Raw genomic sequence first — 21,350 nt, 5'->3', positions numbered from 1 at the left:
AAATTGATTCCATAACTCAGGTATTCTAAGCCCTTAGATGCTCAGTTTTCTGCCAGCCTCACTGAGATGCAGATGTTTTCTGGAACATCCCCTTCAACAATACTTAACCTCCCCCCAGTCTAACAGACTGCACTGAAATGACATGCAACCTACTGTGTGCTGCTTTCTGCATCCTAGTTTGGTCTGCAGGTATGTCAGCCATCACAGTGGAATTAATTGCAGCCAATATCATCTGAGCAGTAATTCAGAGTCACTTATTTGCATTTTCTGATTCCTTTTTCCTTGATCACTTAAATCCAGAGTGTAAATACATTGGAAGTGGTTTTTGAGGAGTTTCGTATTGTTGTTGGGTGAAAAAAAAAAAAAAAAACTTTTTTTTTTTGGCTTTTCACAAGGAATTACTGGAATCCTGCTCCATGGATTTATGCTTGCAACTCTGATGACAGAAATGAAAAATTGTAAAATCCTAATTAGCCTTTGAGCTAATGCCAAGGCAGTTTTTGCTAGCGAAGTTAACAACGCTGGGAGAGTAAGTTTCTAGAGGCATGTTGAGAAGAAGGAAAGAAGAACTGTATTGTTCTCTAGTTTTGTTTAGAGTTCTGAAGGTGGTCAAGGGTTTCATGTGGTGTTTCAATTTCTTGTTCACTGGCTTAAGCAGATTAGCTAAACTGGCTGCACTAAACTGTTAGCCTTTAATTACTCACTGAATTAAATAATGATTGGCAACACAGACATTGTGATTGATTAATTGATTGTGTAGAAATGCCCGAATAGTGCCATTCACCACGTCTCAGCCTTACATCAAAACCCATCTGCCCCCCATGAGCAGGGTTGCCAGATAAAATATTGCACTGAACATACTTACACTAAAAATTATTCACTGTTTATCTGAAATTCAAATTTAACTGAGCATCCCCTATTTTTATTTGCTAGATCTGGCAAGGCGAGCCGTAAGGGCTTTTCCTCCTCCTTATTTCTGTGTTGCCAAATCAATACCACCTGAGATGTATCCCATCAGGGTGAGTGGCGAGCAAGGTGATGAGGCAGAAGCCAAGGACGAGGGCCATGCCTTCTCATCTCTGATGAATGCTTCCTTATTGCCAGGACCTTCAGCCTCGAGGGAAACCTAGTTCTTTAAAGGTTTTCTTTTCTGCTTCCTTTTCGCGTTGGGGCTGATTTGCATTCAGGGCCTAAGTCCCATACTTGACTCCATGATAAATGATTTAAACTAAACATGGTATTTTTTTTTTCAACATTTTTTATTTATTTTTGGGACAGAGAGAGACAGAGCATGAACGGGGGAGGGGCAGAGAGAGAGGGAGACACAGAATCGGAAACAGGCTCCAGGCTCCGAGCCATCAGCCCAGAGCCTGACGCGGGGCTCGAACTCACGGACCGCGAGATCGTGACCTGGCTGAAGTCGGACGCTTAACCGACTGCGCCACCCAGGCGCCCCCTAAACATGGTATTGATTGAGTGCTTGGTAAGTTCCAGGCGTGCCACACATCAGCTCTGTTGGTCCTCACACCTATGCTTTGAGAAAGGAACGCTGCTGCTGTCTCTATCTTGCTGACAGGAAGACCGAGGCTCAGCTCAAGGGCAAGTATTTAGGAAGTGGAGGGGCAGCAGGATACAGCCTCCTCCAAAATGGTCTACTGGAGAGCAGCACTCCTCAACTGTGAGTCCCAGAGGACTTTTGGCAAATGCAGGAGACAGTTTTGGTTGTCATGACTGGGGAAGGGCGTCATGGCTGCTGGCATCTAGTGGGTGGGGGGCAGGGATGCTGCTGTGATGTGCAGGAGGGTGCCCACAACAAAGGCGTAACTAGCCCCAATGTCCGTAGTGCCCAGATTGAGAAACACTACTGCAGAAAAAGGGGGAGGGGCTCACCTTCCTACCTCAACCTCACTGCAACAATGGTGGAAGCAGGCTTGGATCTAGAGTAGCCGCTGGTCTTTGGGACACGCGAGCAGGGGTGGGGGAAGACCGATGCGTCAAGGAGAACAGAGGCACTGTCCTCAGTTGCTTACCAGAGTTGGGGACTTCTTGACAATCTGTCTCGCCTTCTCTAGTGTAAATTTCCATGCCTCCTACAAAAACAAAGTTAGACAACATTACGGCTTGTGTCTCATCTTTCCTTTCCATGTCTTTTCCAAAGTTAGGATCTTTAAAGTCTGTAAGTTTGCAGTGAAGAGATTATTCCGTACATTTGTGATAAAATAATTCACAAGAAGGCAATTTCATGCTAATAACCATCTTTATTAAGGGATTTGCTCTGTGCCAGATGCCGTGCTAAGTACTTTGCAAACACGGTCTTATTTAATTTCACAACAGCTCTGAGAGAGATGACCTTTTTATAGATGAGGAAATTGAGAAGCAGAAAAGCTAAGAAACTGGCTGATGATCGCAGCGCCAGTGTCTGGAGAGACATAGTCTGAACCTCTGCCTGCTGAGCTATGCTGATGTCTCTAAGTAACCGATCCTTGGGTCCGGAAGCGTCACGGCAGGAGGTGGCCAACGGTGAACCTGCGTGGTGCAAGGTAACACCCCCGTCTCTCATTCACCTCCTCTTCCAGTTCAACATCCCCGTTTTTTCACCATTTCTAGAGCATCCAAGTGCATCTTCTTAGTTTACATTGCAAGTATAAAGAGTTTGCTAACTGTGACCAGTAACAATTGTTATAGAATTCCATTTTTGTAGACTTGTGGGCAGTTTGGGGGACAAGTAGCCCTGGAGGTGAGGGGTGGGGGGGGGGGCCTTTGCTCCCAGCACTGCTTCCCAGAGCTTTCGTGCTCCCAACACGTCCTGACCCTGCCACAGTCTTCCTCGTGCTGCTTTCTGTGAGACCTGAGCATGGGTGATGGTTTGCACATCTGGGTTCAAAACCTGGCTCTGCTGTTTATTAGTTGAGCAAGTTATACTCTGAGCCCTTCGGTATCCACAGAGGTCCTTCACATGTAAGAAAGCCCTCTTGTTATCATCTGCAACATGGGAATTGATATCCACCTACCTCATAAGGGTGCTGTGAGGATGATGGGACATCATTTATGTAAAGCCCTAGGCCAGAGCCTTCCCCAGTAATCCCCACTCAATAATTGATAAGTTGGTTAGGAAACTTTGGTCTCTCAAACCCTAGATTTCCCCTTCCTAATCGATAAGGAAGCTGGATTAGGGAAGAGTGTCATGGTTCTTACTGCAGGAAACTGAGGACATTGTCCCTGCATTTAAGCAGAAAGAATAGGTACCAGGAGCACCTGGGTGGCTCAGTCAGTTGAGTATCTGACACTTGGTTTCATCTCAGGTCACGATCTCACAGTTTGAGTTCAAGCCCCATGATGGGCTCTGTGCTGACAGCACAAAGCCTAATTGGATTCTCTCCCCGCCCCCCACTCTCTCTCTGCCCCTACCCCCTCTCAAAATAAATAAATAGCCATTTAAAAAGAAAAAGAAAAAACAGATACTGGAATGGGACCTTGGAGGTGGCTACCAGCAGGAGAGGCCTCTTGGAAGATGTGACCATTGTTGCTAATGCATGTTCAGGACTTGTGTCCCTGCTTGACTCTGTTGTGGATTCTTCCTTCCTGGGAGACACCTTCTTCCATTACAGAGCTCCGTAGTATTCTGAAGACCTCAGCCATGCTGGGTGAACGTGGGCAGAGGAATGAACGCTCAGTGTGAACTTGGGTTGGAATGGATTTTCCAGCAGGTGCTTCAGGAAGGAAGGTAGCAAAGACAGCCACAGCACAGCCTCTCCGGGCTGGCTCTGAAACCCTCTCCCTGGCTTCTGCCCCAAATCACACTCCTCCAACTCAAGTTCAAAGGATGGCAAACCATGGCTCTTGTGTCAGAGGCAGCAGGACCACTGACATCTAAGAGCGCATGTTAGCTACTTGAGAAAGGAGGCTGCTCTCCAGGTCAGTCTGGTCACCAGGACGCTCTCGTACAATGTATGTTTCTTAAAACATTGAAACGCTAACGTGTCGGTTGGTGAACAATTGTGCCCCTGAGCCCTTGAGTGTCCCCACCACAGGTCTGGTCGTTCAGCCTCTCCCTAGGACTCCCTAGACTTCCTTAGGATCAGTTCACAAAGGGTCAAAGTTGTGGTACAGCCTTATTGGCACCTGCAGACTGGGCTCCATCACCACACCCAGCGTCCACTCTGATCGGCTGACAACAGGGACAAAACAGACCATTGAAATCCTCACTTTAAAAACATAGATGCATGAATGCAATTTTGGCTTTTTCTGGAAATTCTGACAAATCCTGGAAACTCTCTGGAAAGTCAGCATCTCGGGCAGAGATCTAAGCATCTCGGACACTAGATCTAAGTGCAAGTTTCTGTGGTGGTGCCCTTTCTTGTCTGCTCTCGTTAGCCTAAAAGTCATTCTCTGCGATACTGAAACATGCTGTTGGTGCCCCTCTGCCTTAATTACATGCCCTCTGCTTCTCTGCCTTGGAAATACCTCTTTTGTTCTAAAGCCCAGCTCAAGCCTAATACAGTCCTTGCTACATGCTAGGTGCTCAACACATATAGAAATAAAAAGTGAAAGAAAATAGTTATGATATTATGTTAACCCAGGAAAATAGGCTACTAGATTTTACACGCACAGAAGAAAAGTCTTGTGAAGAAATTTGCCATCATACTTGTGAGTGACAACTTTTTCCTTTTGGTTCTTTCTTGTGTTTTCTAAATTTTCAATAATGAGCACAAATTCAGCAATAAGTGCTTTGTAAAGAAGAACTCAATATATGTTGCCCTGTTTCTTACTGAAACAAAACAAAAACATGCTTCCAGCCTAGAGATGCAGTGAGGACCCTGGAGATCTGGTGGTGAAGAGACATTGCTGCTCTCCCAGAGTTGCCAGTCTGGTGAGGAGACAGACCAGGAATGAGCATTGCGAGTGCAAGGGGCCAGAGAGATGGCCTTGGCAGAGTCTTCATAGGACAAGCCGCTTGGATCCCCTTCAGAGACATAATCTGAGTTTCATCCAGCTCAGTTCTCTGAGGGGATCAATGTGTAGTGAGGGACAAAGACAAGCAATCCAAACAAACAAACAAAAAGCCAAGTGGCAAATGCTTCACCAAATGCCTTCTGACCCCCTAGTGCTGTGAGTGACGATGCTTCTGGGGTTGCCCCTGGGAGCCCGAGGGCAGGTTCATCTAGACTGGCTCAACCAGAGCACCACTTTCTTCCACAGTTCAAGTGCATAAATGCCAACATAGAAAAGAGAATCTAGATACCAGGGCTGATCTTTTTCCTCCAGAAAAAAATGGATGTAAGGATTCAAAGACATTTGGAAAAGCTCATTTTTTGCTTGTCATTATGATAGGCAAATGGGCAAATTGTTAGCAATGTGCAAATGAAGATAATTGCTATCTCTCCCCGGTAACCTTTCACTGTTGGCAATGTACTGCTTAAGGCATTGTTTCTAAAGTATGAGGACCACTCTTCTGTCCTCTGAAAAATTAAAACTTCAGAATACAGATGCAACTGTAACTGGGGGTTGGAGAGAGAACTTGGGAATAGATGGTGAGCTGGTTATAAAACTTTGCTGGTTGGAAGCCATACTGGTGTTTATGACTCGGCTAGAGCGATCTTCTGAGGCATGGGCAGATTCTCCATCAACAATGAGGGGCTTGGTTCTGAAGTGCTCATTTGATCCTGAAATTTTTATGGTTAACTCCTTCCAGTTTCTCATTACTTTCTCCCTCTGGTTATAGTGTCCCCCCTATTCCCACCTCAAATTCCCTTCAGGGTCTATTTAACATCCTCATGAGTGGGTTACCGAGGAGGCCCTCACATCGGCTTGCAAGATATAAGCCCTCAGCATGGGAGCTTAGAATCTGAAGAACCATGGATACGTATATTGGATTTCTTTACTCAAGAACTTGGAAAATTCCAAGGACAATATGGCATGGTGTCATAGTAGGCTACAAGAACAGAGAGGCTGACCGTCTGCAACATCATCAGAGCACATAGGAACACAAATCTATGGTAGTTCACGGAACACTTTCGTCTAGAATGATTTAAGTGTTCCTCCAAACCAGAGCCAGCCCAAAGTCTTCAGACAAGAGGAGAGGCTTGGTAACTACTGATCTTCAGTGGAAGATATTTAAATATATAGTAGATCATGGTCTCCGTTGTTATTTTCTATTTAAAATGCATTTGGACTCTAGAGTGTTTGTGGGTGTGAATGCTAGCTTTGCCATTTACTAGTTGTGGGACTTTGGGCAAGGTACGTAAGCACTCCAAGCCTCACTTTCCTCATCTGCAAAATGGGGATCATAACAGCATTTGCGTGTGTGAGTATGTATAGTATAGTATGCTTACTATATGCAAAGCATGGCATTAGTGTTAACAATCGACATACTTATTTTGGGTTGTTATGCCACCAACACATAGCTGGAAAAATTACAGTAATTACAACATCAGCCTCCAAAAATGTATGCTATTGTTTCCATGATCTTGAAAGCCACCCTGAGAGGAAAGCATTATTTTTCCCTTTTACAGATGAGAAAACAGAGAAGAGAGGTTACATATTGTAACCATGGTCGTTCTGCAAGCAGAGCTAATGGTGCTGAAGTCTCTAGGCTCCAACTCCTTTCCCACCATTGCCACACTGTTTTCTAAGAATAAAATAAGCCCAAAATTTTAACACAGGCAAGGAAATTTGACTTCTAAGGTTTCATTGAGGCTTAAGGGAATGGCAAGGGAAATTCACATGGAATGTGGATGGTTTAACGCAAAGGATCACATGGTCAGGGGAGAGAACTGACTCTGTACACCAGGGACCTACGCACCTGCAGTGAAACTCATGTACAAGCATAACAGCCAGCATGTGACTGATAGTGAAAGAGAAAGAAATAGACGTTCAGTCAGTCATTGCTTTGTGCAATCATTCGTTCTATTCATTCATTCCACAAACACTTATTGTTTGTCTATGGTGTGTGACATATTACATACTAGAGATTTAGTAATAGTGAATGAGACATAATCTTCTCAACAAGGGTGTTATAACCTGGGAGAGAAGATCGGAAATAAAATGTAATTAGAATACAACGTAGCAAGAGTTAAGTAATAATTATTATTCCTATTTTATAGATGAGGTAAATTAAGTCTTAGAGTGGATAAAGTTCAAAGTCACAGAGCCAATGAGTGGCACAATCCAGACTCAGTTCAGACCCTTTTGGCACAAAACCCATGCTTTTAATCCCCCTCTGGGGGACGTTAATAGGTATGCTAGACAAGAAAGTTGTTTTAAGTTAAAAAAGTTTGGGAAATCTGCGAACTAAATACTCCTCTGAGAGAGCCATGACACACATTAGTATTTTCAAGGCTTTCAGCCACTTTGTGGTAAGAAGTACTATGTAGAAAAGCATTTCCCAAACATTTAAATGTTTCAGCCAAAGCATAGCATTGTATTGTCTACGGTAGGGGAAAATGTAAACAAGATAGCGTACCGGGGATTCTCCAGAATTCAGTATAATTTCTCTTGACATTTTGGGAGTATTGGTGAATTGGACAAGACACATTCATTAATTGGGTCTTCTCAGGTTTTGTGATGTTAAAGAATTAAATTCTGGTACACTTAGGAGTGAAGGAAGTAAAGAGAAATAGTATTTTTAGGCACAAGTTTCTACCGTGAATAACTTTTAGTGATTGTGTTCTCTACTATCAATTATAGCAGCAGTAGATTTAAAAATTACAGAAAGTGCCTTTTGTTCACTTCACACTTTTGACAGCAGTGACAGGTTCCCACAAAGGAGAAAGCCCCTGGGAAGTGAAACGAAGATTTTAGATGCATGTTTTTTATTGTTCAAGAGCAGGCATTATGCAGGGGTGGGGAGGTGTTGAGGGTGGGGGAAGATCACTGATCTATTCGGATCTTTTCTAAAAGTTCATTAGGACAGGCTTTTCCACACCTCTAAATTTAATTGTATAAGTTGATTCACAAATGGAGCCAGATTTGAGAGAAGCTATCTCCAAGGATTTGACCACCCACTGGAGGCAGTGAGTACATAAATAACTGCCAAGTAAGGCAGACTAGTAGAGCCAAGAGAAAGGGGGGAAAAGTGCTTTGAGGTGACTTCAATTCAGTAAAAAGACAAAGGCAGGAAGCTCCTCTGTTTGTAAGGTTTTATCAAATAGTGTCATATCTGGCTTTTGGGTAGGATTTGCTCATCTATTATTGTATCTACATTTCGCTGTATCTTACAGTGGCTATTTTCCAATATGTAGGATAAGGCACACCAAAGCCCAATTTGATTTTCATGTTCTGACAATTCCCAGCTCTGAAGGGCATTTATGATTTCTAGATGTGTGGAAAGAATGAAGTCAGTTCATCCCACTTTCTTCTTCCAGGGACAAGAGGGAGGGAAGGAAGGAAGGGAGGAAGGGAAGAAGGAAGGGAGAGAGGGAGGGAGGAAGGGAGGAAGGAAAATGTAAAAGAAAAAAGCCACTATATTTAAAACCATTCCCTTTGATCACTGAATATCTCTTCCTCACACTCATTTTACCATTAGCTAAATGTTCTTCTTTCCTATTAGTACCATCACTATATTTAATCATACTATCCACATCCTTTCCCCAAGACAACACCTTTTTAAACAGCATTATTTTAAATGGCACTCTTCCCATCCCAATATTTTTTCCCCTGACATTATTTTCATTGATTTTACCACCATCACCTCCAGCAGCATCAATGCGCACGTACAGAGGTTCTTTCTTGAATGCTGCCACGTCTGTGCCCAGGCATTATCTATGCTGCATCTCTACACTTTATACCAACTCAGCCAGGCAGGGATTAACAGTTCTCATCCCACTTTAGAGATAAAAAGTCAAAGAGCCAGTGCTGGAATTGTCCAAGGCTTCACAACCAACACTTTTGTTTCATTTTGACTGTTTCTTCCCTAGCGTCTGTGTATGTGAGGAAGCTCTCCAGCGCTAGACTCTATGGGCTGTTCTTATTACAGGAAATTGTCCTACTGTTTAACCCCATGATTTCTAGCAAATCATTGGGTTAGTTAGATAGTGAGTGTGGTTCAGTCATTGGGTTGTTTTAGGCCAATTGTTTTGCAACATAATCCATTATTGTTGTTGTTGTTGTTGTTGTTGTTGTTGTTGTTTGACTATTATTCTGTTTGCATTCAGGTTGCTAGATAAGTCTTGCCCAATGTTTCACAATTAATTTGTATTAGTTTTCTACTTTGCTTAGAGCAACACAAATTTACTATTTCATAGCGTGGAGGTCAGAAGTCTGAAATGAGTCTGAGGAAGCTAAAACCAGGTGTCAGCTGGGCTAACAGTCTGTAGTTTCCAGGGGGAATCTGTGGCCTCCGCGGTGTCTAATGGCTGCACCCCCTCCTTAGCTGATGGCCTCATCACTCTACTTCTGTTGTCATATTTTCTTCTCACATTCTGACCCTCCTCCCTCTCTCTTATAAGGAAGGACCCTTTTAATTACATCAGGCTGATCCAGATAATCCAGGATAATTTTCCCTCATTTACAGGTCTTTAACTTAATCACACCTGCAAAGTCTCCTTTTCCATGTAATGTAACATTCACAGATTCTGGGGATTACGACGTGGACCTCTTTGGAGGGGGAGCATTGTTCTGTGCACTATAGTGTTCATTCAACACATACTTATTAAATGATTAATGAGTACAGTGAGTTGTGCTGGCCTTTGGGGAAATTGCAGGGAACAGCATGTGTTTGGGGAATAAAACAGCTAGGTTATCTGTTCTCATGGAGTTTATATCTTAGAGCAGATGTTAAACAATAATTTTACAATTATGTAGTGTAATGTACAATTGTTTGATTATAACTGTAATACATTCTGAAAGGAGGAGGTATGATGAAAGACAAGAAGTTTGGAGGGTCTGGCTTAAGTTAGGGCATCAGGAATAGCTTCTCAGAGGAAATGACTTGTGAACTGAGCTCTAAAGTGGGTGACTAATTAGATGAAGACGAGGGTCAAGAGTGGATATTGGGAGACCACTGATTAAAACCTTAATATTTAACATATCTTTCAGAACTGTTCGAATTCACTAGTCTTTCTTTTTCTTCCTTCCTTTCCTTTCTTTTCTTTGTTTCTTTGTTCCTTCCTTCCTTCCTTCCTTCCTTCCTTCCTTCCTTCCTTCCTTCCTTCCCTACCTCTCTCCTTCCTTTTCTTTCTTTCTCTTTCTGTCATTAACTTTTCTTGAGCTTAGGGAAGAAAGAAGCATATGATGGAAAAAGAAATACTTATTTTTAAAAACTTTTTAAAGTAGGCAAAAAACACTTTCAAATCTTGAATACCATACCATATAAGCATCTTTTTTAGGATCATTTCTTCTACTTATCAGAAAAGGAAATTAAAAAAAATTAATGTTTATTTACTTTTGAGAGAGAGAGAGAGAGAGAGAGAAAACACAAGTGGGGGAGGGGCAGAGAGAGAGGGAGACACAGAATCCGAAGCAGGCTCCAGGCTCCCAGCTGTCAGCACAGAGCCCAGTGACGACAGGGGCAAGGCCGGGGTGGCGGCGGGGGGGGGGGGGGGGGGGGGGAAGCAGTGGAGGAGCTAGAATTCAGGAGCTTGAGATCATAACCTGAGCCAAAGTGGGACACAACCAACTGAGCCACCCAGGCACCCCTCAGAAAGGGTAATTTAAATTTTCATTATTTCTGCTATATTTTGAAGATTTTTAAGGTCTCTATGAGTTTAATGACTGCCAGATTAGTCTTTAAGCAAGTCTAAGTAGATAAATTCTCCAAGATTCCTAATATGGGCTTACACCAAAATGCAGCATGGAATCTCTATCAAGATACCGTGAAATGCCCAGAGAAATGATACAACAGTAGACCGTACATCCAAGCACAGCATCTAATGCTTTCCTCTGTTCTCTTAGAGTTTTAATCCTCTCAGTCTTCAGGGAGCAATTTAATTTAGTGGCCTCTGATATTTATAGCCTTTCTGTTTCTGCGATAATTTCTTATCTAATGACCTTCAAAGGGTTTTGTAGAGGCAAAAGACATAAGAGATAGTTGGAATCTCATTTAATTTTCACTTTGTTAATTATGAGAAAAGGATCAGTATTTCCTCCTACAATTTTGGTTCTTTGATCTTCTTTTTCTGTAAACTAATTGTTTGTGGACTTTTCTAGACTTTTTTTCTTTTCAATTTTATATAAGCTCTTTGAATTATGGAAAAATAACTTTGTGTGGCATATTACAAAAACATGTTCCAGTTTACCATTTTTTTAACTTTGTGTATGGCAGGTTTTTTATTAGTCACATGTATTCATATTTCCCTTTGCAACTTTTGTATCACAAATTACAAATAAAATTGCTTAGATTTTTCTTCTTTTATGGTTCCATTTTTAATGATTCAAACTTTAATTCATTTGGGATTTACTTTGCTATAAGAAATAAACATTGAGCTTAAATTTTATTTCCAAATGGCTGGTCTTTAGTTCCATTGAGTGAATAAACTAGTGTTGTGCCACTGATCTGAACGTTATTTTTATCAAAAACAAGAATGTGTTTGGGTTTATTTTTAGGCAGTATATTCTGTTCCTCTTTAGGCTGACTCTTCCACATCTAGAAGGCCATATTCCCCTGTCATTTATCTCATTGTTCAAAATCTCCTGAGATGTTTAAATAGGAATTTTAAAAACATTGCCAAATAACTCCACAACCGACAATTTGCTTGAATATTGATTGCTCCTCTGTAAAATTAGGATAATAAAATAAGCTTGCAACTGTGTGGAAGGACTTTAGATGCTATATGACAAGTACCTAGGCCAGCTTTTGTTATGTGTGTCGCTACTTAAATTGTGTTTGCCATTTCCTTTTATTTTTCAGCCCCTAATGTGTGTCTGTCACACAATGGGGGCTTAGTAAAGGTATATTGCAAGAATAGAAGAATGACTGTGTATGCCTAAAAACCTATCAATTTCACCCAAGACCCTTTTGACCCTAGTACCATTTCTGATTTCAGTTGTCAAAGATATGATTGTCTTCTGGGCACAAATATGGGTTTATTAAGGGAGGTAGTCTGCAAAACTTTATTAACTCTTCCAGAGTATTGAGGTAGTACACACACAAGAATGCCCTGAAATTGTAGGTTACTCTTTCCCTGGAATATATGTTCCTTTCACAAGTAACATTTGATTGTCTAATAGTTTGCCAAGTCACAGTTAAAGATCAGCCATCACTCAAGAAGGAACTTTCTTTAACCTGAAACTGATGATCACAAAAATGGCTTCTTTATTATTTAATATTTTGTTTTCCCCTAAGCTTGGACATGTGAGAAAACACTCATATTATACAAAGTTATGATGGAGAACAGTGGAAGAGCAAATATAAGCTGGAGAGGTTGACCAGACAACCAAATAGGAAGAGAACCTTAGTTATTTCTATTTAGTTTAGGCTTTGAGATATTAATTTGCTAGAATTGTCCATGACAGTAGCCATGGAGGCTCCAATGTAGTGATGATGACAGAGGAAATAATTTTTTTTCCCTTGTTTCCTTGTTTTTCCTTTTTTTCCTGTTAAACTGAGAGTGCTGAATTTATTTTTAAATTCTGTAAACATACTCCTCCCCCCAAAAAGGCAAGTCATAATTATAATGTTGAGAGGATAAAGGCAGAATTTAGAGACTTGGGTCTTATAAAACAGAGATGGAGTAGAGAAATTTACCTAAACACACACACACACACACACACACACACACACACACACACACACACACACCACCATATTGGACAAAATGGGACTCACTCAAAAAGTTTGGGGAAGATTAGATAACACATTTAGAAGCACAGTGTGAGTTCACAGAGCTAACTAAGCTCATCATTATGAACAGAAGGGCACTGTTGATTGTACTGAGTGAAATTTAGTGATTCATGAATCTTAGAAAATGTTCAACTTCCTATCCATTTGTAATCTTTCCTAAGCCTTACTACCTGAGATTTTCAATTAAAAGAGACACCAGATGTTTTATTCTACACTTAATGTTTAAAAAATTAAAGTAAGTTCCTGGGATCAGCTTTATTTCTCAGTTGAACAACAAGAATTTGTCATGTGACACTTTCTCATAAAAAGAGTGCAAACTTCCTCCTCCTCAAACCCTTTTATGTCAGCTTCATGGTAATTTGGGTCCCAAGGAAGCATGAATTCCCTGTCTATGCATACACCCCCACACACTCAGCATTGGAGAGCTCTGGTTCCAGCAACAATCAGACTCATCCTGGAAAAGCCATTTCAAAGTCGGGATTGCTTTCCTAAGGCAATGGTTCTCCCTCACAGTGGTTTATTTTATTATTTTTTAAAATAATTTTTAACTTTTATTTATTTTTGAGAGAAAGAGTGTGTGGCTGTGTGCCCATGTGGGGAAGGGACAGAGAGAGAGAGGGAGACAGAATCTGAAGCAGGCTCTGCACTATCAGTTGAAAACCCTACACGGGGCTTGAAGTCACGAACCGTGAGATCATGACCTGAGTCGAAGCTGGATAATCAACCAACTGAGCCACCCAGGTGCCCCTAAAATAATTTTTAAAATTGGTTTTAATATGGTGTCTGCATTAGAATCACCATTTGTGCAAGATGAGACAGGGAGATGAAGACAAATGAGAAATAACTGGGAAGTTTTTCATGGCTCAAAGATGACATCATTGATAGATGTCATCATTGATAGACTTAAAAAAAAAAGATCATAATTGTATTTCATGTTTAACCCCAAATAAACTTTATGTAGTGCTTATTTGAAACAATATTTTATTTTTACATTGGACTATGTTTAAGGTATGTGTTAGCGTATTTACATTTTACTTATATTTATGAATTTTTGTATTTGAAATGTATTAAATACTCCGATTTACTGATTTCAAGTACTTAAAATATATTATGTGAAATAAATAGCAAAGTATCCTGAAATTTTACTCCATATCTGAATGACTCTTCAGTTCGGCATCAGCAGCCCTTCCTATCTGCCCCTTGTCTACATTTCCAGCCTCCCTCCCCCATCCCTCTCCCAGGGATAAATATGTCTATCTATGTTTCCTTTCCCAAATAGAGCTCGATCTGGCTACCTCTCTTCCTTTGCTTGAGACCCCTTGTCCTACCTGTGGTGTTTACATTGAACAAGCACAACTGGTAGAATGGAATCTTAAAGCAAATTCATTCTTGACTCCCCCTCCCACTGCCTCACAGAACTTTAAATGGGTTGGAGACCCTGGGGAAATAAAGAGAATCTATCTCCACTAGAGCACACACTCTGAATATAATTCTCTTTTAATGTAGATCAAAGTGATGTGAAGTAGGTCTTGAGTATGCCTTTGAGATATCTGTGAATGTAGCATGTCCCTGCAGCTCAGGGGTGGTTAGGAAGGGTGTCTGCTGAATGATGTAGGGTGTGCCTTGAGGATCTCAGTGTTAGGGGACCCAGGAGTGAACAGCATAAAGCCGAGGAGGAGGCTCCACTCTTGACCCAATGGGTGCACTCTAACACTGATCTAACAAAGATAATTCAAGGTACACATGAAGGAACCACGTTCAATTTTCAGTGTCCAATTCCTGCTTATGAACACACACACATACACACACATACACATTCCAGCAGCAGGCAATGCCTTGTTTTGTATGCAAATGTAAAGGAGCATATAAATAATCCCCTCAAAGTAGGTAACACAATGGGGCGCCTGGGTGGCGCAGTCGGTTAAGCGTCCGACTTCAGCCAGGTCACGATCTCGCGGTCCGTGAGTTCGAGCCCCGCGTCAGGCTCTGGGCCGATGGCTCGGAGCCTGGAGCCTGTTTCCGATTCTGTGTCTCCCTCTCTCTCTGCCCCTCCCCTGTTCATGCTCTGTCTCTCTCTGTCCCAAAAATAAATTAAAAAAAAAAAAAAAATGTTGAAAAAAAAAAAGTAGGTAACACAAAACAATCTGGATGGTCTTTACCATGCAGTCTGTGATTTTCTTCTTTCTGTTCCTTTCCTATCCTTGTCTTGCCCTCCTTTCCACCTCCCCTCACCTCCCCCACCCCCGCCCCAATCCTGGTGCCAGCTGAACACTATAGATTGTTTCTTGCTCAGTTAATCATGGATGGTGTTTGTCATTTTGAGAACACAGTAGATAAAGGTATGAGCCGTGGCTAAAGGATTGGCAAAAACTGGGCTTGGAATGTCAACTGCACTGTAGATGATGAATAGGCAGTTTGCTGAGATCCCTAAATGTGATTCCACTTTTACTTTTGATCCTACCAACATCAGACTCCATTGCTCTGCACTGCTAGGTTCTGCCATGCCAGCTCCTTGGAGCAGAAAGGCCTCCTTCTTCCCTCCACCCTGCAGCATGCATTTCACAGGGGCAATGGCTCCTGTCACTTCATTTGTATTTTACCAGAATCGGAAACACATGCAAAGCAGGTTACAAGCAGAGTCTTGCTTGTGAGGAATTACTGGCCCAGGAGCAGTGGTTCAATTAAAAGTAACTATACCCCAGGAGTAGCAGTGAGGCCTAGAGCACCATGGGGAAGAACTTGGGCTTTCAAGACAAACAGGCCCAGGGCTGAATCCTTTTATTGTCACTTATTAGCTGTGTAATCTGTTAATTTCTCCTGGTCTCAATTTCCTTATCTGTCAAATAGACCCCTACCCTGCAAGAGCACTGTTGAATGAGATCACACGCGTCAAGGTCAGTGCTGATGGATTATCCAGATACCAGGCATGTGCCTTGCACAATGGAGACAGCAAAGACGGGCAAGATGCAGAACTGCCACCTCCACACGCTTACATCTGAGTGAAGAAATCTATGTAAACTTCATATTTTAATATCTCTGGGCCTTCCTTTCCTCCTCTATAACATGCAGACAACAATAATACCTACTCATAAGATTAAATGATTAATATATGCAAAGCATGTAGGGCAATATTGGCACGTTGTAGTATTTGAAAAGGAATTTAGGATGACGGTGGAGAACAGAGTTAAATTTTGTGGAGAGGGTTAGGAATCATTCTACAGAGAAGTTGACAGAGACATGAGCTTGCAGGACGGGCCTGGTCAGCTGGGTGGAAGGGATGATTGAGAACAAGGGTGCAGAGGTAGGAAGGTCAGGGTGAGCACAAGAGAGAGCCAGTCACTCCATCTTGGCTGCAGTAGGGGGTCCACAAGGATAATAGTGGAAGTCCAGGAAGGCTTTTGGAGAATTCTGAAATGCTAGGTGAAAATGTGTACCTAATTGTGTAGGCAATACTGAGATCATAAGCTGGGGGAAATAATATGATCAGAGATAGGCTCTGGGAAAATTACTGTGTCCATGAAGTAAGGGAAAGCAGAATTTCCGTCAGGGGTGCAAACGAGAAGCTAGTGGCACTTTGTTTATTCATTCAACAAATATTTCTTTGTTATGTGTGAGGCACCATCCTAGGTGTTGGGCTTACTGTGGGGAGCAAGGTGGAGTCTGCCCATGTGGAGGTTATATCCTAGTGGGAGAGATGGATAGACAGGCAATCACCCAGGTATATCATTTAAAACAAGGTAGGTTCAGTGGGGGGACCTACAAGAGCTTTGACAAGAGGGGTATGTAAAATGAGTCAGGGATGGACTCCCTGAAGAAGCAACATATAAGGTGAGATTTGAGGGATGGGAAGTCCATCAAGGTGAAAGATGAGGGAGAAGGAGAAAATGTTTCCCATGTAAAGTCATTGAGTTGGAGTGACAAGATTAAATTTATCTCATAGAAAGGCCTTTCTGGCCTTGGTGTGGAAAATTTTTTGGAAAGCAGGCAAGAGCAGAATTTGGTTGGACTAACTAGGAAGCTAGAGCAGGAATGACATCCAAGGATGATTGTGAGACACCTTCATGCAGGAATACCATTACACACCCAAAACACGATGAACCTTGCAAACAAAAGAAGCCAGACACAGAAGAACATACTCTATGATTCCATTTATATGACATTGAAGAACAGAACTTTATATGAATGAACTAATATGTGGTGAGAGATTTTAGAACAGTGGCTACTTTGGGAGTGAGTATTGACTGGGAGAGTCGTGATGGAGGCTTCTGGCAGCAGGCTGGAAATCATTTGCATCTTTAGTAGGTAGGTAATTCTACCCACTAATTCACACCTGCTTTGTAGGTGTAATTTGTGTGCCAAGGAAATGAAAAGAAGGACTGATATACACCATTAAAAATACACACTCAGAGTGTAATGTTAAGGAGGAAAAATTATATATATAACATTATCATAACTCTGAAAAAATCAATATAATAATATTATTTATTTACAAATTAAAAGGTAAACATACAACATTTTGATATTGGTTATTTCTGGTGGTGGGATTTCAGCTGATTGATGTGAAGAGACACCCCAAGAAGGATTTTCAGAAACGTAGCCAATTGTCAAGAGACTAAACCAACCACTGTCAGCAGGACAGGGATATGAATCCCAGTTCTAGTCTTTCCTAAGGGAGTGAGCTTCAGCAAATTACATAACCTCTTCAGCCTGGTTTCTGCAACTTTATAAAAGGGGTCATAATCAATACTGGTGCCTCTATTCCAGAACTGTTTAGGGGACTAAATAAAGTGAAGTGTAAACACAGTGCTACGTAGTGTAGTGAGTCCTCAGTAAATATTGCTATTAAAGAAATCTTGGAGGCAGAAGAGAGTGGAGCTGCCCACATTTGCATGGACTGCCCTTCTTCTCCAGGGCACCTGTGGGGACGGGGATTTGAGGAGGAGGGCAAAGGTCCAGAACAGCGGCTATGGAAACATCAAGCTGACCCAGGAGCATGCCCTGCTGGGGTGCAAGCTGAGCAGTTCTGGGGTCAAATACCCCCCACTCCATCTCAGCCAGCAAGGATGCTTAAAACACTCCCAAGTCAGGAATTGCAAAGGGTGTTGATGGGAAGACAAGGAAATGGTATTTCGAGGATAAACTCCATGGAGTACGAAAATAAAGAATGTCATTTTACATGGGATAGTTTAAAGTTGAACATTTTGTGACTATGTATAACTGTGGGTGTGATGTATATATAATGTGATGTTATTTAAGGAAATGACAAAAAACCCTTATCATTTGCCTTTGTACATAGAGACACGTTTCTCTGTGCATTATCCAATAGTGAATATTATGATACAATATTTACATGCTATTTGAATTCATGAAAAAAGATTTTTTTAATTAAAAGTGCCTATCTCTTCTAGAAACCAGTGGACTCCAAAGCTTCTCAAGTGGAATTAGGGGAAATTTAATTGGCACATAGTCAATGACTGAGGAAGCACGTCATGGACACATGCTCCAGGTATTTGAATCTCTATCTTCCCTCTCAAGGAGACAAGCTTATGATAGTTAGGCAGCAACATCAGGTTCATTGGTTCAGGCCACAAAATATTAAACTGACTTTATTTCCTTGAGAATAAAAAGGAAATCACATACAAAACAGAAACCTACTGTGTAATACACAGAAAAACTACATTTCTGGGACAGGGGGCATAGAATTTTCTTTTATTTTATCATTTAATTTTATTTTTACAGGCAGCTTCTGAAAAATCAATACTTTGAGGTGGAACTGGATTTAATATTATGCTCTCATTCAGAATGTGAGCTGAGAATTGTGTCAACATTTGCAGCCCTGTCCGCCTGCATTTCAATTGAAAATTGTCCAACATGATATAACACACATGGGGGTTCTGAAGAGCTATCTCTGAATAATAATGATATTGATAATAATTATATTGGCTACCGCTTTTATCAACACTTTTTAATGTAGCAGGTATTGTGCTGAGCATTTTGGATGTATTAGCTCAACTGTTTCCCACAACAAACCTATGAGGGAGGTATTTTAGGCATTTTATTATACCCATGTTATGTGTGAGGACAATTAAGCTCAGACTAGGGTGACCAATGGCTCAGGTTTTCCCAGGATATGAGACTTCAGTGCTTAGCCCAGGAAAGTCCTGGGCAAACTGGATGAGTTGGTCTCTGTGAAAGTGATCTGCTTGATTTTTTAAATAGCAGAAAGAGATTTAAGCTCTCCTCTTCTTGGCTGGTTAGATTTCCCACCTACTGCCAGCTGAGCTCTAGATTACAGTCTATGATAGTTAAGTAGCCAAAACATTCTTTGGCAGCATGGGGTGAGGGTCTAGGTTGAAACTGGGGAATATTATTTCACACGATGTAATTGGAAATGTCGTCTTGTCTCTCTCTGTCCCCCAACCGTTGAGCCAGTGAAGCTGAACCTCCCTTTACAACATGTCCAAAGGGCTTGCAGTGACATTCAAAGTGAAAACCCACTTACCTTGGGAAGTGGGTAGAGATGACACAATGGTTGGCCAGGGTCCTGCTTACAAAACTTCAGGGTGTGACACACCACATCAGCATTCATATCTGTGCTAAGCCTGGAGGGAAATGGGACAAAACAAAGGCCATTTAAGATCTCTCAGGCATTTAGGAAATAGAACCTATTTCAAAGGAAGGTAAATCCCCAGAATGGATTCTAGCATGGTCTTTGAGTCCAGCCTGGAGTAGCTGCCAGATCAAAACGATTTCCTGCCATGTTGCTCTCTTTTCTGTTTGAAGTAAGGTCCTGGGGGTGGGAAGAGGGCATGGATAGCACTGAGCTGTGGTCATCCCCTCACATGGGCACTGTGATTCTTTTCAGGAGAAGCCACAAATAAAATTGGGAAAAGAAAAATGGATAGGCATATAATTTGATGGAAGGAATATTTTAAAGTTTGCTAGGTCTTATAGCAAAAAATCATTTATAATAAAGCCTTAACACCTAAAATTATTTTCTTAGGCATAATCCAAATCATCTGTTTCCCTTTATTTTATTTAAAAATTTTTTAATGTTTATTTATTTTTGAGAGAGAGAGAGAGACAGAGACAGAGTATGAGTGGGGGAGGGGCAGAGAGGGAGAAGGAGACACAGAATTTGAAGCAGGCTCCAGGTTCTGAGTTGTCAGCACAGCTCGAACCCATGAGCTGTAAGATCATGACCTGAGCCGAAGTCGGACGCTTAACTGACTGAGCCATCAGGTGCCCCAATCATCTGTTTCCCTTTAAAATAAATATATTTCTAGGGGTTCCTGGGTGGTTCAGTCAGTTAAGCATCTGACTTTGGTAATGTTGTGATCTCACAGTTCGTGGGTTTGAGCCCTGTGTTGGGAATCTCTGCTGTCAGCACGGAGCCCTCTTGGGATCTTCTATTTCCCTCTCTCTCTGCCCCTCCCTTGCTTATATGGGTGTTCTCTCTCTTTCTCTCTATGCAAAATGGATAAATATTTAAAAAAATAATAAATTAAATATATTTCTTTACCTTATGGGAGAAAATACAGTATGTTTGACTTTCCACTCCCCAGGATGGTGTAAGGAAAGTGCTCTTTAAACATTTTGGTTTATGTCTAGTTTGAAGGTGCTAACACAAACCTTCCATATGCATTTAATACCTGGCACTCCCAAAATTCTTCTTACCAAGAAGAATGAGTACAATGTGCTGCTTCAAATGAAGGAACAAACAGAGTATGGATTTTTAGTAACTTTTCCCAGTAAATCATTGATTCAAACCCAACCCAACCAACCAAAACAACAAAAAGAATCCATAAACATACGTTGGTCATACCTAGAGACTAATCTCAGAAAAACAGTTCTTGATTTTAGAAGATACTTTTTGGGATTTCTTCCCAGCTCACATGATCATTTAACTGACCCCCTTCTTCCACAGGGGTAGGTTCCTAGCAACTATGTTGTACTTACTCCCTATGTCTTGGCCAGTTGATTGGACCTCATTTGATGACTGTTCAAGTAGGATCAGTCAGATTCTCTCCTATGGAAATTTGGAATTGGTATTAACAACTTCAAACTCATTCTGAGCTGTTCCCAGAATAACAGGAGCTATAGTAACTTGGGACTGTAATGTCATTTTCTGCCACATGGACTGAGAAGTTGGAAAGCTAATCTGTAGGATAGGATTCAGGGGTCAGAACCCAGTGTGTGCAGTGAGAAAGCCTGGGGAGAATGTGCCCCTGTATTCCTGGTGGCTTCCAAGTCCTGCTTCCATCCCTGTCTGAAGCCTGGTAAGATGGCTTCCCAAGCTTTTGTGAGTACCTGAGTTAAGAGGGAAAAAGAGAGTCATCTGTTTGGCTCCACGGTTCCTTGGTGAGAGGTAGAGGGGAAGGTAACTTAAAATATAAAAGGAGTTCACATCTTCTAAGTTGTGGGGCAAGCTGTATGTAGCAGATAAAGTTCATTAGCAAACTAATGTCTACCAAGGGTCAGTAAATCAGGAGAGGTGGCTGTTTTCACATATCTTTTCTCAACTTAATGGTTCATTTATTTAACTGATGACTGCTGTCTTTATGGGGGTTTG

General features: G+C 41.6%; 1 protein-coding gene across 3 annotated transcripts in view; it reads right to left on the bottom strand.

Moving 5' to 3' along the window:
* Positions 1 to 21,350, bottom strand: part of AOAH (acyloxyacyl hydrolase) — a 174,814-nt gene that overhangs the window by 113,813 nt on the left and 39,651 nt on the right. For all 3 annotated transcript variants that reach the window (XM_058724586.1, XM_058724585.1, XM_058724587.1), the window contains exons 5-6: positions 19,281 to 19,380; positions 2,031 to 2,090 (exon numbers count right to left, since the gene is read on the bottom strand). In XM_058724586.1, coding sequence (XP_058580569.1) covers positions 2,031 to 2,090; positions 19,281 to 19,380 — 160 coding nt within the window. The remainder of the gene's footprint in view (positions 1 to 2,030; positions 2,091 to 19,280; positions 19,381 to 21,350) is intronic.

Source organism: Neofelis nebulosa, chromosome 4, assembly GCF_028018385.1.
Source record: "Neofelis nebulosa isolate mNeoNeb1 chromosome 4, mNeoNeb1.pri, whole genome shotgun sequence".
NCBI classification, from domain to species: domain Eukaryota; kingdom Metazoa; phylum Chordata; class Mammalia; order Carnivora; family Felidae; genus Neofelis; species Neofelis nebulosa.
Note: the sequence above shows the minus strand (reverse complement) of the source record. Positions and strands in the feature narration are given on the sequence as shown.